We start from the raw sequence: 12659 nt of genomic DNA on the forward strand, positions 1-12659 counted from the left end.
AGCAGTATGCATAAAAATAACTGTTCTTTATTTCTGCATCACAATCTCAAGAAAAAAATTATTATCTTACTTTAAATATGAATATTACATACAATATTTCACAAACTATTAGAAAACAAAAAAATATAGTTTTCACTACAGAAAACCTACATCGGGGGTCCCCAACCCCCAGTCCATGGACCAGTACCGGGCCATGACATGCCAGCAACAGGTCCGCACAAACAAGCAAAGCCCCACCGATGAGATGCAGGCAGCACACAAAACCATGCACCCTCCGTCCATGGAAAAACCTCTCTCCACGGAACCAGTCCCTAGTGCCCCAAAAGTTGGGGACCTCTGACCTACATAATAATGTACATACAACCGATGCAAACTTAATCGCATTAAAAAGGTATAATATGGAAAAACTTTGGCCACCTAATGAGAAGGAAGAACTCACTGGAGAAGAGCCTAATGCTGGGAAAGGTTGAGGGCAAGAGAAGAAGGAGACGACAGAGAATGAGGTGGCTGGATGGAGTCACTGAAGCAGTAGGCGTGAGCTTAAATGGACTCCAGAAGATGGTAGAGGACAGGAAGGCCTGGAGGAACGTTGTCCATGGGGTCGCAATGGGTCAGACATGACTTCGCAACTAACAACAACATGGAAAAACAAGTGAATTTTGAAATCATTTTGTAATTTTTGCTACATATGACTTCAGAAGTTCTGAAGTTTTTCAGAAATTCCTTTCCCATGGTGAATCAGTGTGGTGAGTTTTTCTCTGGATAAAACTTGTGAGATTTGCATAGGACATTTTAGTTAGTCTGTTAGTTTAATGAAGTACTAATATAAGTGTCAGTCATTCTTCCTTTAATAGAGTGATTGACCAGGAGTGAGTGAAGAGGATTAAGATTATTATTTTTCCTAGTGGCAAATCACAAATTGGATGACTTTCTTTATGGAATAAATGAATCAAGCATTAAACTTTGCTCCTACCTCTTCATTCAGACCAGAGTACGTGCAGCAAGCTGGGATTTTGCCAATCGATAAATGTACACTGTGAAATCAAGATGTCTTGTGTGTGACATTGTAAGAAATAACAGAGGAGTTTGCACTGAATATCAAAGCACATATTCCCAGCCCACATTGCCTTCTTGTTTAATCTCCGACAGATATCTATCACTCTGATTCCCTTTATACATTAGCTGGATCCACATGAAGCTCTGCTAATATTCATTTCCAAAAATATGCAAGAAAATTTGAGGAGTGAATATTTTTCTATGGAGTTCTCTGTGTGTGCCTGTGTTCTTCTGTGTGTGTATGTGCGTGCTTGTATTGGAGATTGAAACCTGAGTAAAAACTGCTTGTCTAACATTCTCTAACAAAGACCTTCATGAATTTAGCACAAGAAGAACTAGTTAAGAACATCAGATTAATGGCGGAATTCCCAATTATGAACAAGTTAATAAGGACATCCAATAAAAAGAGCCTTGGTGGAGCAGTGGGCTAATGCCTCCTTAAGTAACACCAGCTGCCTGCAATTAGTGCAGGTTCGCATCCCACCAGGCTCAAGGTTGACTCAGCCTTTCATCCTTCCGAGGTAGGTAAAATGAGGACCCAGATTGTTGGGGACAATAAGCTGACTTTGTAATAATGCTGCTTGGGGCCCCCCGAAAGCCCTAATAAGCAGGCATATACATAGAATGAAGGCTATTGCTAAGCACATTGATTTGTGTTTAGATTGTAAGCCGCCCTGAGTCTTCGGAGAAGGGCGGGATATAAATGGGATTAAACAAAAAAAAAATGCACTTAGATTTTAGATTTTTTTTACCAGTCAATGTTGGACTCTTTGGACTAGTATCTGAAGTTTTTTGACACGATTCTTCAGAAGTGATTTGCTATTACCTGATTCCTAGAGCTGAGAAAAAGTCACTGGCACAAGCTTACTCAACTAGCCTTCGTTAGAGTGCCTCTCGTAATTCATACACACAAAATCAGTATAGATAGATACTTTCTCACTCTCTCTTTTGTTTTAGAGCCTAAATTCTGGGTTTTAGAAATTATCATCTGAAAAAGCAGCATTAAAACACATACATTATTATTCTAATGGCTTATTTTTTTAAAATCACATTTGCAAATTTGTTTATGACAAAATTGGGGAGTGGTGATTTAGCTTTTACTGAAAACAGTTCAAAAGTTCTGTTACTACTTTAGATTCTTAGAAAAAAATAGTTCTGCCATTAAAAAACCAGAATTTTGTCTAAGTTATTATGGCTAGATTCAGATTTGTCTTGTTAAAATGTACTGTATGGACTTTTCCAGTATAAACATAAATAAATGCAGCATCCACCATATCAAACTAGCAAGAGTTGAACTCAAATATGCCACAGGGCTCTCTGGTCAGGACAAATAGATTAGAATAGATTTCAATGTGAAAATATTATTCCCTGACAAGTTTAGAAATATGACATAATAGGATTTCCCTATATGTGTAACTATACATTTGTACAAAACCAAAGGGTACTATGAACATTTAAAATTTCTAAGTGTCAAAAATAAATTGGGTCTAAGCAATCCATGTATTTTGTGGCCACTCAGCTTATTTCAGAAAATAAAAGGGACAAAATATATCTAATTTTAAGGTTAAACTTTTATCTTCATTATATTCAGCAAATTATTAGCTATTCAACTGTAACTATTTCTTTTTTTAAAAAAATGACAAGCATAGTGCAGTTAATTGCAAAGATTAATACAACATTAGGTTGTAGAATATGTCATCTTACCATAATTAGAGCTGTTAGATTTATTAAACAATCAACAGAATTACAAAGGCAAGGGATGATTATTAAATGTGTTCTCTCTCTGAAAATTAAAAGAAAAAAACAGAAAAAAAACAAGAAAAAATCTTAAGCATTCATAAAAAGAAAGGCATTGCTAAGTGGATCTTTAATAATCATGGCTATGCCTGTAAGAATCAGTTCTTATTCAATTTGAGCTGGAAATTAGAAATATACTGTAGAGAGTACACAGTTCAATCTGAGTTGACAGACTTAGCTTTGAGGAAATCAATTTGATTAAAACCACTCTGAGATTTATTATTAAAGAAAAAAAACTTGCAACTTAGATCTCTCTCTCTCTCTCTCTTTCACGCATGCACACACACACACACACACACACAAACACACACACTCACTCACTTGTCCAGATAAAACAGAAACAGTCTTAAAACTTGTAGTCATTGAGGACCCAGATTGTTGGGGGCAGTAAGCTGACTTTGTAATAATGCCGCTTGGGGTGTGTGTGAAAACCCTAACAAGCAGGCATATACATAGAATGAAGGCTACTGCTAAGCTTGTAAGCCACCCTGAGTCTTCGGAGAAGGGCGGGATATAAATGGAATTAAAAAAAAAATTGCCTCGGCTACCCTTTCCTCCATTAGTTATTTAGTAAGATTGAATCGGTAGCTTGGTTCTCAGCTACATAGGCCTTCCAGAAGACCCCTGATGGCAAAATGCAGGCTGGGGGGCACTGCAGAAGTGGGATGGCGAGAAGTGGGCTGGTGTCACTTCATGGAAGGCCTGGCTGCAACGGTAAGCGGGTGCGGGCATGTGGTGCAGCTCCACCCCCACCCTAGCTTGATTTTAGGTGTGTACTTTGCCCTAAAACTAGGGCTTGTTTTGGGGCTAGGGCTTATATTAGGCCCTCCTATTGGAGGGTTGGATGAAACTAGAAGAGGAAATAGATTCTTTGATATCATGGTACATGTTTCACAACAATCAGTTCTTGAAATGTGTATTTTTAAAGAGGACAAAGAACAGTACAGAAACTCTAAATTGTACAGCAAAGAACCTTAGTTGTATTAAACCAGTTGAGGAAGCAACCTATTCCACCCTTTGAATAAAATTTCCAAAGAGCTATCAAAGTAAGCTCTTATTTTTCCATATGGTCTCCTACACAATCACTCTTGACATGATGCCAAAAAGTATTTACTAATTTGCTGGGGTGAATAATTAGTCTTGATATGATGTCAAAAAGTATCTACTGACTTGCTGGGGAAGAGTTTCCTCCGATTCCTTGGTGCCAGGAGTTTTGGCATAAATAACTAGTGTGCTTGCTCTGTTTAGAAGTATCTCCCCTTATCACTAGCTTTGATAAGGTGGCACGTTAAGTAGAATACACTGGCAAAGTTTGAGTTATTATGTGCAGAATTCAGGAAAATTAACACTGACTTAGCCTTACATAGCATTGCAGCTTGCTCAATAGTAGTAACTGTGAGAGGGATCTCGGAGTCCTAGTGGACAATCATTTAAGTATGAGCCAGCAACTTGCACCTGAACATCGGCAAGACAAAGGAGATGGTGCTAGACTTCCGGAGTAAAAGAGAGAAACCTGCCCCACTTTATATTGGGGGGGAGGGGGGGCTGTGTGGAGAGAGTTTCCTTCTTTAAATTCCTGGGAGTGTACCTCCCAGGAAAGTACCTGGAAAGTCAATACAACCCAGGTGGCCAGAAAGGCCCAACAGAGACTCCACTTCCTCAGGGTCTTGAGGAAGAACAGGGTAGAACAATGGCTAATGACCTTCTTTTACCGGTCTACTATAGACAGTGTCCTCTCACACTGTATTGTGGTTTGGTATGCTGGTCTGACAGCTGTGGATAGGAAAGCATTACAGAGGGTGGTGAGCATAGCACAAGACATTGTGGGCTGTCCCCTGACACCACTGGATGACATCGCCAGGGCTCGTTGCCTTGGAAGAGTGAGAAAAATTCTCAGGGATGACTCACACCCTGGTCAGTATCTTTTTACTCTCCTACATTTGGGTAGGAGATATAGAAATATAGCCAGCTGTACCAAAACACTGAAGAACAGCTTCTATCCATGGGCTGTCAGGCTCCTGAATGGGAAATAACTTTATGTATGATTGACTTGCAAGGCCGGTGTGTTGTGCAATTAGCTCACATGGTGTAACAAGATGGTGGGTTTGTTGTCACTTTGAGTTGGGGGGGCATGAAGGGAGGCTCAGGCAATCTCAATGTATACATGTTGTTCTTTGATAATAAAGGTTCATTCATTCATTCAGCAGTGTGCTGCAGCTGCCAAAAAAGCCAACACAGTGCTAGGCTGCATTAACAGAGGGATAGAATCAAGATCACATGAAGTATTAATACCACTTTACAATGCCTTGGTAAGGCCACACTTGGAATACTACATCCAGTTTTGGTCACCACGATGTAAAAAAGATGTTGAGACACTAGAAAGAGTACAGAGAAGAGCAACAAAGATGATTAGGGGACTGGAGGCTAAAACATATAAAGAACGGCTGCTGGTATTTGGTATGTCTAGTTTAATGAAGAGAAGGGCGAGGGGTGACATGATAGTAGTGTTCCAATATCTCAGGGGCTGCCACAAGGAAGAGGGAGTCAAGCTATTCTTCAAAGCGCCTGAAGGCAGGACAAGAAGCAACGGATGGAAACAACCTAGAACTAAGGAGAAACTTCCTGACAGAACAATTAACTGTGGAACAACCTGCCTCCAGAAGCACAGTCAGCCAGATGTTCAGACTGGATTTGGCATTTTTGTCTACCTATCAAGTCCTTACCAAGGACCTGGGATAGGCAGATGTGGATGTTCAATGGTATTATAGATATCATCGCAGGATGGAAGCAGTTCTTAGTAAGGCTGCCTTTTGCAATTGACTAATGGCGAATTTGTCAATGCTAATGGTGTTCAAATGGTACTCCAGTTGTTTGGGAATGCACCCAAGGCACCTATTACTATTGGTACTACCCTTGCTTGTCTTTGCCACAGTCTTTCTATTTCTCTTTGTAGGTATTTGTATTTTGTTATCTTCTCCAGTTCTTTCTCATCTGTTCTGCTGTCTCCAGGCACTGCCACATATTTGTTTAGTTAGAGGGCTTTGTTCTTCCTGAGGAAGAGGTCCCTGGTTTCCAAATGAGAACAGTTGCATATAACTGCTGGATTTCTTAACTGCCAAATCCCCCTGGCTTGCCTCTACATTTTGAATTACTTCTGGCAAGGCTTTGATTTCTTTGCCCTGGGTATTTGATTTCTTTACCCTGGGTGGTGGTGGTATTATTATTATTATTATTATTATTATTATTATTATTATTATTAAACCAGTTATTCATGCTAATGTCAGTGAGCCTATATCAAAATCATGCAGCCCCCAAGCTTTCTCCATATGAAAATGAATTTGCAGCTTCACATATTCTGTGGCCAAGAAGCAACAGAAAAGCCATAACATATCAGAGGAACCATAGTTGTTTATTATTATTATTATTATTATTATTATTATTATTATTATTATTATTATTATTATTATTATTATTATTTTTATTATTATTATTAAAATACTTGAGGAGTATTATTAAAATACTAAAACTGGAAGGAGCGGAACGTTATTTTTTTATGTATATTTTTTATATATTTTTTCTTTTTTCAGTCTTTGCACTTTTGTGTTTCTTTACTTTTTAATATTTTTGTTAGTCAGTATTCGTTTTAATTTGTATTTGTAAACTTTAATAAAATTATTATTAAAAAAGGAATGTTAAATGTTAATATACGGATATTAATATATTTATTGATAACAGTTTCCCCCAAAAAAACAGTTAGCAAAATGGTATATAATTATTAAAGATATGCCAACAAACCCTTTATTCTATATTGCTTTCAGATAAAGATATAAGTAAAGACTATTTTACATCTAATGTGGTTTATGGTGTCTTCATGGATATATCAGTAGTGATTTAAACTAGCACTGAACAAACTAGGCTAAGAGACAACTGTTATCTGGATAGCTCAGTCATCCAATGGTACCAGGCAAACTGGCCAAGTATCCATCAATTAGAAAGGCAGAAAGAAGAAGCCAAAATTTTATATGCTGGAAGACAAATGTTCTGCAGCGAGTAATCCAATTACTTGTTAAGGCTTGTTTGCAATAAAGACTTTAAATTAGCTAATAGCGTATGGAAATTTTATGCTAAGTCTAGAGATCTAGGATTTACTTCCAAGTCTGTTAAATATGGCAACGCTCATGATATTTTTTTTTGTCAGAAATACAGAAAGCTGTGCTGCCTTCTTCAGAGATCCTTTTTTAACTACCCAGTGTAGCCTACAGTCCTAAAATCTCTTGGTGTTCTCTAAACACTTAGAACAAGTAGAGTTTCAAATAAGCAATTCTATTTATCTTTATAAGCTAGGCTTTAAAGTGAAGAGTCATTTAGCTGTTGAAATAGGTCATTAATTACTTTTCTCTTTTTTTAAAGACATACCATTTGCTGAAGTAACTGAGAGATCTAACATGAACATCAAAACTTACCTCTCTTATCACTTCTGCCTGCACTTGTGGACTTTTCTGAAAGGCAAGGACAACGTCCTTCACACTTAGCTGAGATATGTTTTCCTGAGGCACAGGCTTGATACTCTAGTTTGCACTGTAATAGAAAAAAATATGAATCCTTATCATAAAAAATGTAATGCAAATTGCACTTCACCAAATATTTTTGAAGTAGCTGGAATTAACCATTTATTTATTTGTTTACCTATTTAGCAGCTAATTAACTTGGTAAATACCAGAGGTTTACAGACACTATTAACTCAGATGTTATTTAAATGTGATAAGAACAGGCTTTAATTCTATCACATTGTAGTACAGATAAATCACCTCATTAGCCAGGTAACTGTGCTGCTACCTAAAGACAAATTGTAATTCTTGGCTATGCTGAAAATTCTGGGAGCTGAAGTCCACACATCTGAAAATTGCCAAAATTAAAAAATGCTGTATGACCCCAATTAGGCAGCATGTATGTCTTCCTGACTTCTCTCTTCTATAACCTGCATAATCTTTCTATTCCCTGTATTTTTAAATATATATGTATGTATGTATCTATGTATGTATGTATGTATGTATGATGTATGTATGTATGTATAGGTAAAGGTTCCCCCGCACATGCATGCTAGTCATTTCCAACTCTAGGGGCCGGTGCTTATCTCAGTTTCAAAGCCGAAGAGCCAGTGCTTGTCCGAGGATGTCTCCGTGGTCATGTGGCCAGCATGACTAGGCGCCAAAGGTGCACGGAACGCTGTTACCTTCCCACCATAGTGGTCCCTATTTTTCTACTTGCATTTTTACGTGCTTTCGAACTGCTAGGTTGGCAGAAGCTGGGATGAGTAACAGGTGCTCTCTGCTACGCCACACTCGAGATTCGTGTGTGTGTATATATAATATTATATATATATATATATATATATATATATATATATATATATATGTATGTATGTATGTATGTATGTATGTATGTATCTATGTATGTATGTATGTATCTATGTATGTATGTATCTATCTATCTATCTATCTATCTATCTATCTATCTATCTATCTATCATCTATCTATCTATCTATCTAAAATCAAATAATGAGTTCTGTTTGACTGGTCTGCTGATTCTTGATTTTTTTTAAAGCAACCATACATTTCATTTTAAAGTCTAGCTTATTATTTCAGTGTTTTTTCTTCCCTCTGGGAATATGTTTTAACATGGGTCACGATGGCTCCACAGGTCTGAAATAGGTTCTTCTGGAGTATGGAAAACAGGATACATGACACATGTAGAAAAATCACATGTAAAATATCTCTTACAATCATGTTAAACAGTAACTCAGTATTAGCCTCAAACAGATGTAATTGAGGGGTTAGGGTGACAAAGTGACTTGCGTATAACTCTCTCTCTCTCTCTCTCTGTGTGTGTGTGTGTGTGTGTGTGTGTGTGTGTGTGTATATATATATATATATATATATATATATATATATATATATATATATATATATATATATATATATATATATATATATATATATATATATATATATATATATATATATATATATATATATATATATATATATATGTTTAAGTATTTGTCAAGGCTTTTTGAATGGACCTTGCTAATTAACTCTTTCATTCCTGTTTTGGCCCGACTCAGGGCTTATCCACAGGACATAGTCAACTTATGACAGCTCATTATTTGTGCAAATTATTCAAATTGCTAATAAAGAATTTGGGAGGCTAAGATGATCATTTCGAACTCTTTATGTTCTCATCAGTTAGTCATACCCTTTATCTGAGATTCGAACCCGGGCTGATTATATATCAGGCAGTGTTTTAACTTCCTGAGCCACGGGTTCTTTCTCTCTTTTTTATTAGCTGGAAGGCAAGGCAAATGTATGTTTAAGTATTTGTCAAGGCTTTTTGAATGGACCTTGCTAATTAACTCTTTCATTCCTGTTTTGGCCCGACTCAGGGCTTATCCACAGGACATAGTCAACTTATGACAGCTCATTATTTGTGCAAATTATTCAAATTGCTAATAAAGAATTTGGGAGGCTAAGATGATCATTTCGAACTCTTTATGTTCTCATCAGTTAGTCATACCCTTTATCTGAGATTCAAAAACACTGCCTGATATATAATCAGCCCGGGTTCGAATCTCAGATAAAGGGTATGACTAACTGATGAGAACATAAAGAGTTCGAAATGATCATCTTAGCCTCCCAAATTCTTTATTAGCAATTTGAATAATTTGCACAAATAATGAGCTGTCATAAGTTGACTATGTCCTGTGGATAAGCCCTGAGTCGGGCCAAAACAGGAATGAAAGAGTTAATTAGCAAGGTCCATTCAAAAAGCCTTGACAAATACTTAAACATACATTTGCCTTGCCTTCCAGCTAATAAAAAAGAGAGAAAGAACCCGTGGCTCAGGAAGTTAAAACACTGCCTGATATATAATCAGCCCGGGTTCGAATCTCAGATAAAGGGTATGACTAACTGATGAGAACATAAAGAGTTCGAAATGATCATCTTAGCCTCCCAAATTCTTTATTAGCAATTTGAATAATTTGCATATATATATATATATATATATATATATATATATATATATATATATATATGTAAAAGTAAAGGTTCCCCCGCACATGCGTGCTAGTCGTTTCCGATTCTAGGGGCCGGTGCTCATCTCCGTTTCAAAGCCAAAGAGCCAGTGCTTGTCCAAGGACGTCTCCGTGGTTATGTGGCTGGCATGACTAGACACCAAAGGCGCACGGAACGCTGTTACCTTCCCACCATAGTGGTCCCTATTTTTCTACTCGCATTTTTACGTGCTTTTGAACTGCTAGGTTGGCAGAAGCTGGGACGAGTAACAGGCGCTCACTCTGTTACGCGGCACTCAGGATTCGACCCGCCAAACTGCCGACCTTCTGACCGACAAGCTCAGCGTCCTAACCCACTGAGCCACCGCGTCCCTTCATTCATATATATATATATATATATATATATATATATATATATATATATATATATATATATTGCTCAAAAGAATAAAGGGAACACAAGATAAGACATCCTACTATTAAATACGGTACATTGTGTTGTTTAAGTGTTCCCTTTATTTTTTTGAGATATATATATATATATATATATATATATATATATATATATATATATATATATATATATATGGTATTCAAATTAATATTTTTGAACAATCTTTAATATATAAGAATGCAAACGACAATACTTTTTTGCTATTTTTTATTTAAATTGAATCAAAGCATCGTATACCCATTCCAAGATAATAGGGATGACCCTAAAACCTGCTAAGAAAGCAAAGTGGTTTGGATTAGTGAAACATGCAGTAGATAGTATCATAATCTATTGTATTGCCTTTTAGATGGCCATAGTACTTCCATGTTCAGAGAATATGTAATATCTCCTTGACTAATTACATTATTATAGTCATTACAACCATTACAGAAGCTAATGATTTGGACTGCTTATTTCTTGCCACAACTTCCTTCAATGGGAATAAGAATAAGCACTGAAATATTAGTGGCTCAGTGGGTTAGGATGCTGAGCTTGTCGATCAGAAGGTCGGCAGTTTGGCGGGTCGAATCCCGAGTGCCGCGTAACAGAGTGAGCGCCTGTTACTCGTCCCAGCTTCTGCCAACCTAGCAGTTTGAAAGCACGTAAAAATGCAAGTAGAAAAACAGGGACCACTCCGGTGGGAAGGTAACAGCGTTCCGTGCGCCTTTGGCGTCTAGTCATGCCGGCCACATGAACACGGAGACGTCCTCGGACAAGCGCTGGCTCTTTGGCTTTGAAACAGAGATGAGCACCGGCCCCTAGAGTCGGAAACGACTAGCACACATGTGCGGGGGAACCTTTACCTTTACTATTAGTAGAACAAACAAAAATACTGAAACCTGATTTGAGGGTATATTTTTTTCAAATATTAAGACAGTTGTTTTCTTATAGACTAATATCAACCTGTAATACAGAAGACTATTTTGATAAGTGTTTAAAATTTGGATCCATTTTGGTGCAACATGAAAAAATATGCAACAAATATAATTATTTTTCTAACCTTTGCTATAGCAAAAGCACTTAGACTTATATACCACTTCACAGTGCTTTACAGCCCTTTCTAAGCGTTCTACAGAGCCAGCATATTGTCCCCAACAATTTGGGTCCTCATTTGACCTTGGAAGAATGGAAGGTTCAGTCACTCTTGATCTGGTGAAACTTTGACTGCTGGCAATCGGTAGAATTAACCTGCAATACTGCATTCTAACCATTGAGCCACCATGGTTCTCTGCTCTCTCTGTGTACACACACACACACACACACACACACACACACACACACACACACAGCTATATAATTAATAGCTTATTAGAGTAAGCACTGTGAATTTTATTCAAAAAGTTCAGTTATTCTCTTTCTCCTCTATTATATTTGTTAGTGACTCATTTATGAAATATGTATCATACTGTAATGGTTATTATAATTTGACTTCGATAAGCTGTACCTTTTCTTAAACAACACCCCCTGATTGTATAGCTAATTTATCAAGATCAATTTACTCAATAATCTAAAGTTGAAATATTTATAAAGTTATAAGTGAACTGAAATATCACATAAAGGGCATGCTCATTAGTATTATTGAAAGATTTATACATAATCAGCATATTACTTGTTGCTTTGGGGAACTTGTTGCTTTTGTGAACTTTTAAGTTTTTTTCTTTGCTTTTTAACTGGAATATTTCACCATGGACATTAGTAAATTCTGGTAATATTAATTCATGCATAAAAATTAGCACCACCACTGTCCATGGAATATGAAAGAAAGAAGTTCCATCCGTATAAATGAACTACTTGATAATTAACACTATGCTCTATTAAACTTTTTAGAAGCCTCTACAAGCTCTCAGTGCAGAGGAAATTATCCCTCCAGTTGATCTACATTGATCAGTTAAGGAAATACAACTTTGAAGTAGATGAGCCCACATCTATATCTGAGGGAAGTATTTAAGGAAGTGATAATTGAAATGCCAACAACAGTGTTCTGCTTGCCATACCATTTAGATCCAACAATCAGATTCATTGGGGCACAAAATATGTTTTAAATCTATTTTATTTATTTGTATTCCACCTTTATTATCTGGACAGACTTGAACACTGGGCGCTATCTAACAAAATGAAATTCAATTGTGAAAAAAGTAAGGTTCTACATTTAGGCAAGAAAAACCAAATGTACAGGTAGGTACCTTGCTCAATAGTAGTAACTGTGAGAGGGATCTCAGAGTCCTAGTGAGGTAGTGCAT

General features: G+C 36.9%; 1 protein-coding gene across 4 annotated transcripts in view; it reads right to left on the reverse strand.

The window, feature by feature from the left end:
* SPOCK3 (SPARC (osteonectin), cwcv and kazal like domains proteoglycan 3) overlaps window positions 1-12659 on the reverse strand; it is a 149717-nt gene that overhangs the window by 44515 nt on the left and 92543 nt on the right. For all 4 annotated transcript variants that reach the window (XM_081332498.1, XM_081332497.1, XM_081332496.1 and 1 more), the window contains one exon: window positions 7317-7431. In XM_081332498.1, the coding sequence (XP_081188624.1) occupies window positions 7317-7431 (115 nt within the window). The remainder of the gene's footprint in view (window positions 1-7316; window positions 7432-12659) is intronic.

The sequence above is a fragment of the Vipera berus genome (assembly GCF_964194415.1).
Source record: "Vipera berus genome assembly, chromosome: 7".
Classification (NCBI taxonomy): Eukaryota; Metazoa; Chordata; class Lepidosauria; order Squamata; family Viperidae; genus Vipera; species Vipera berus.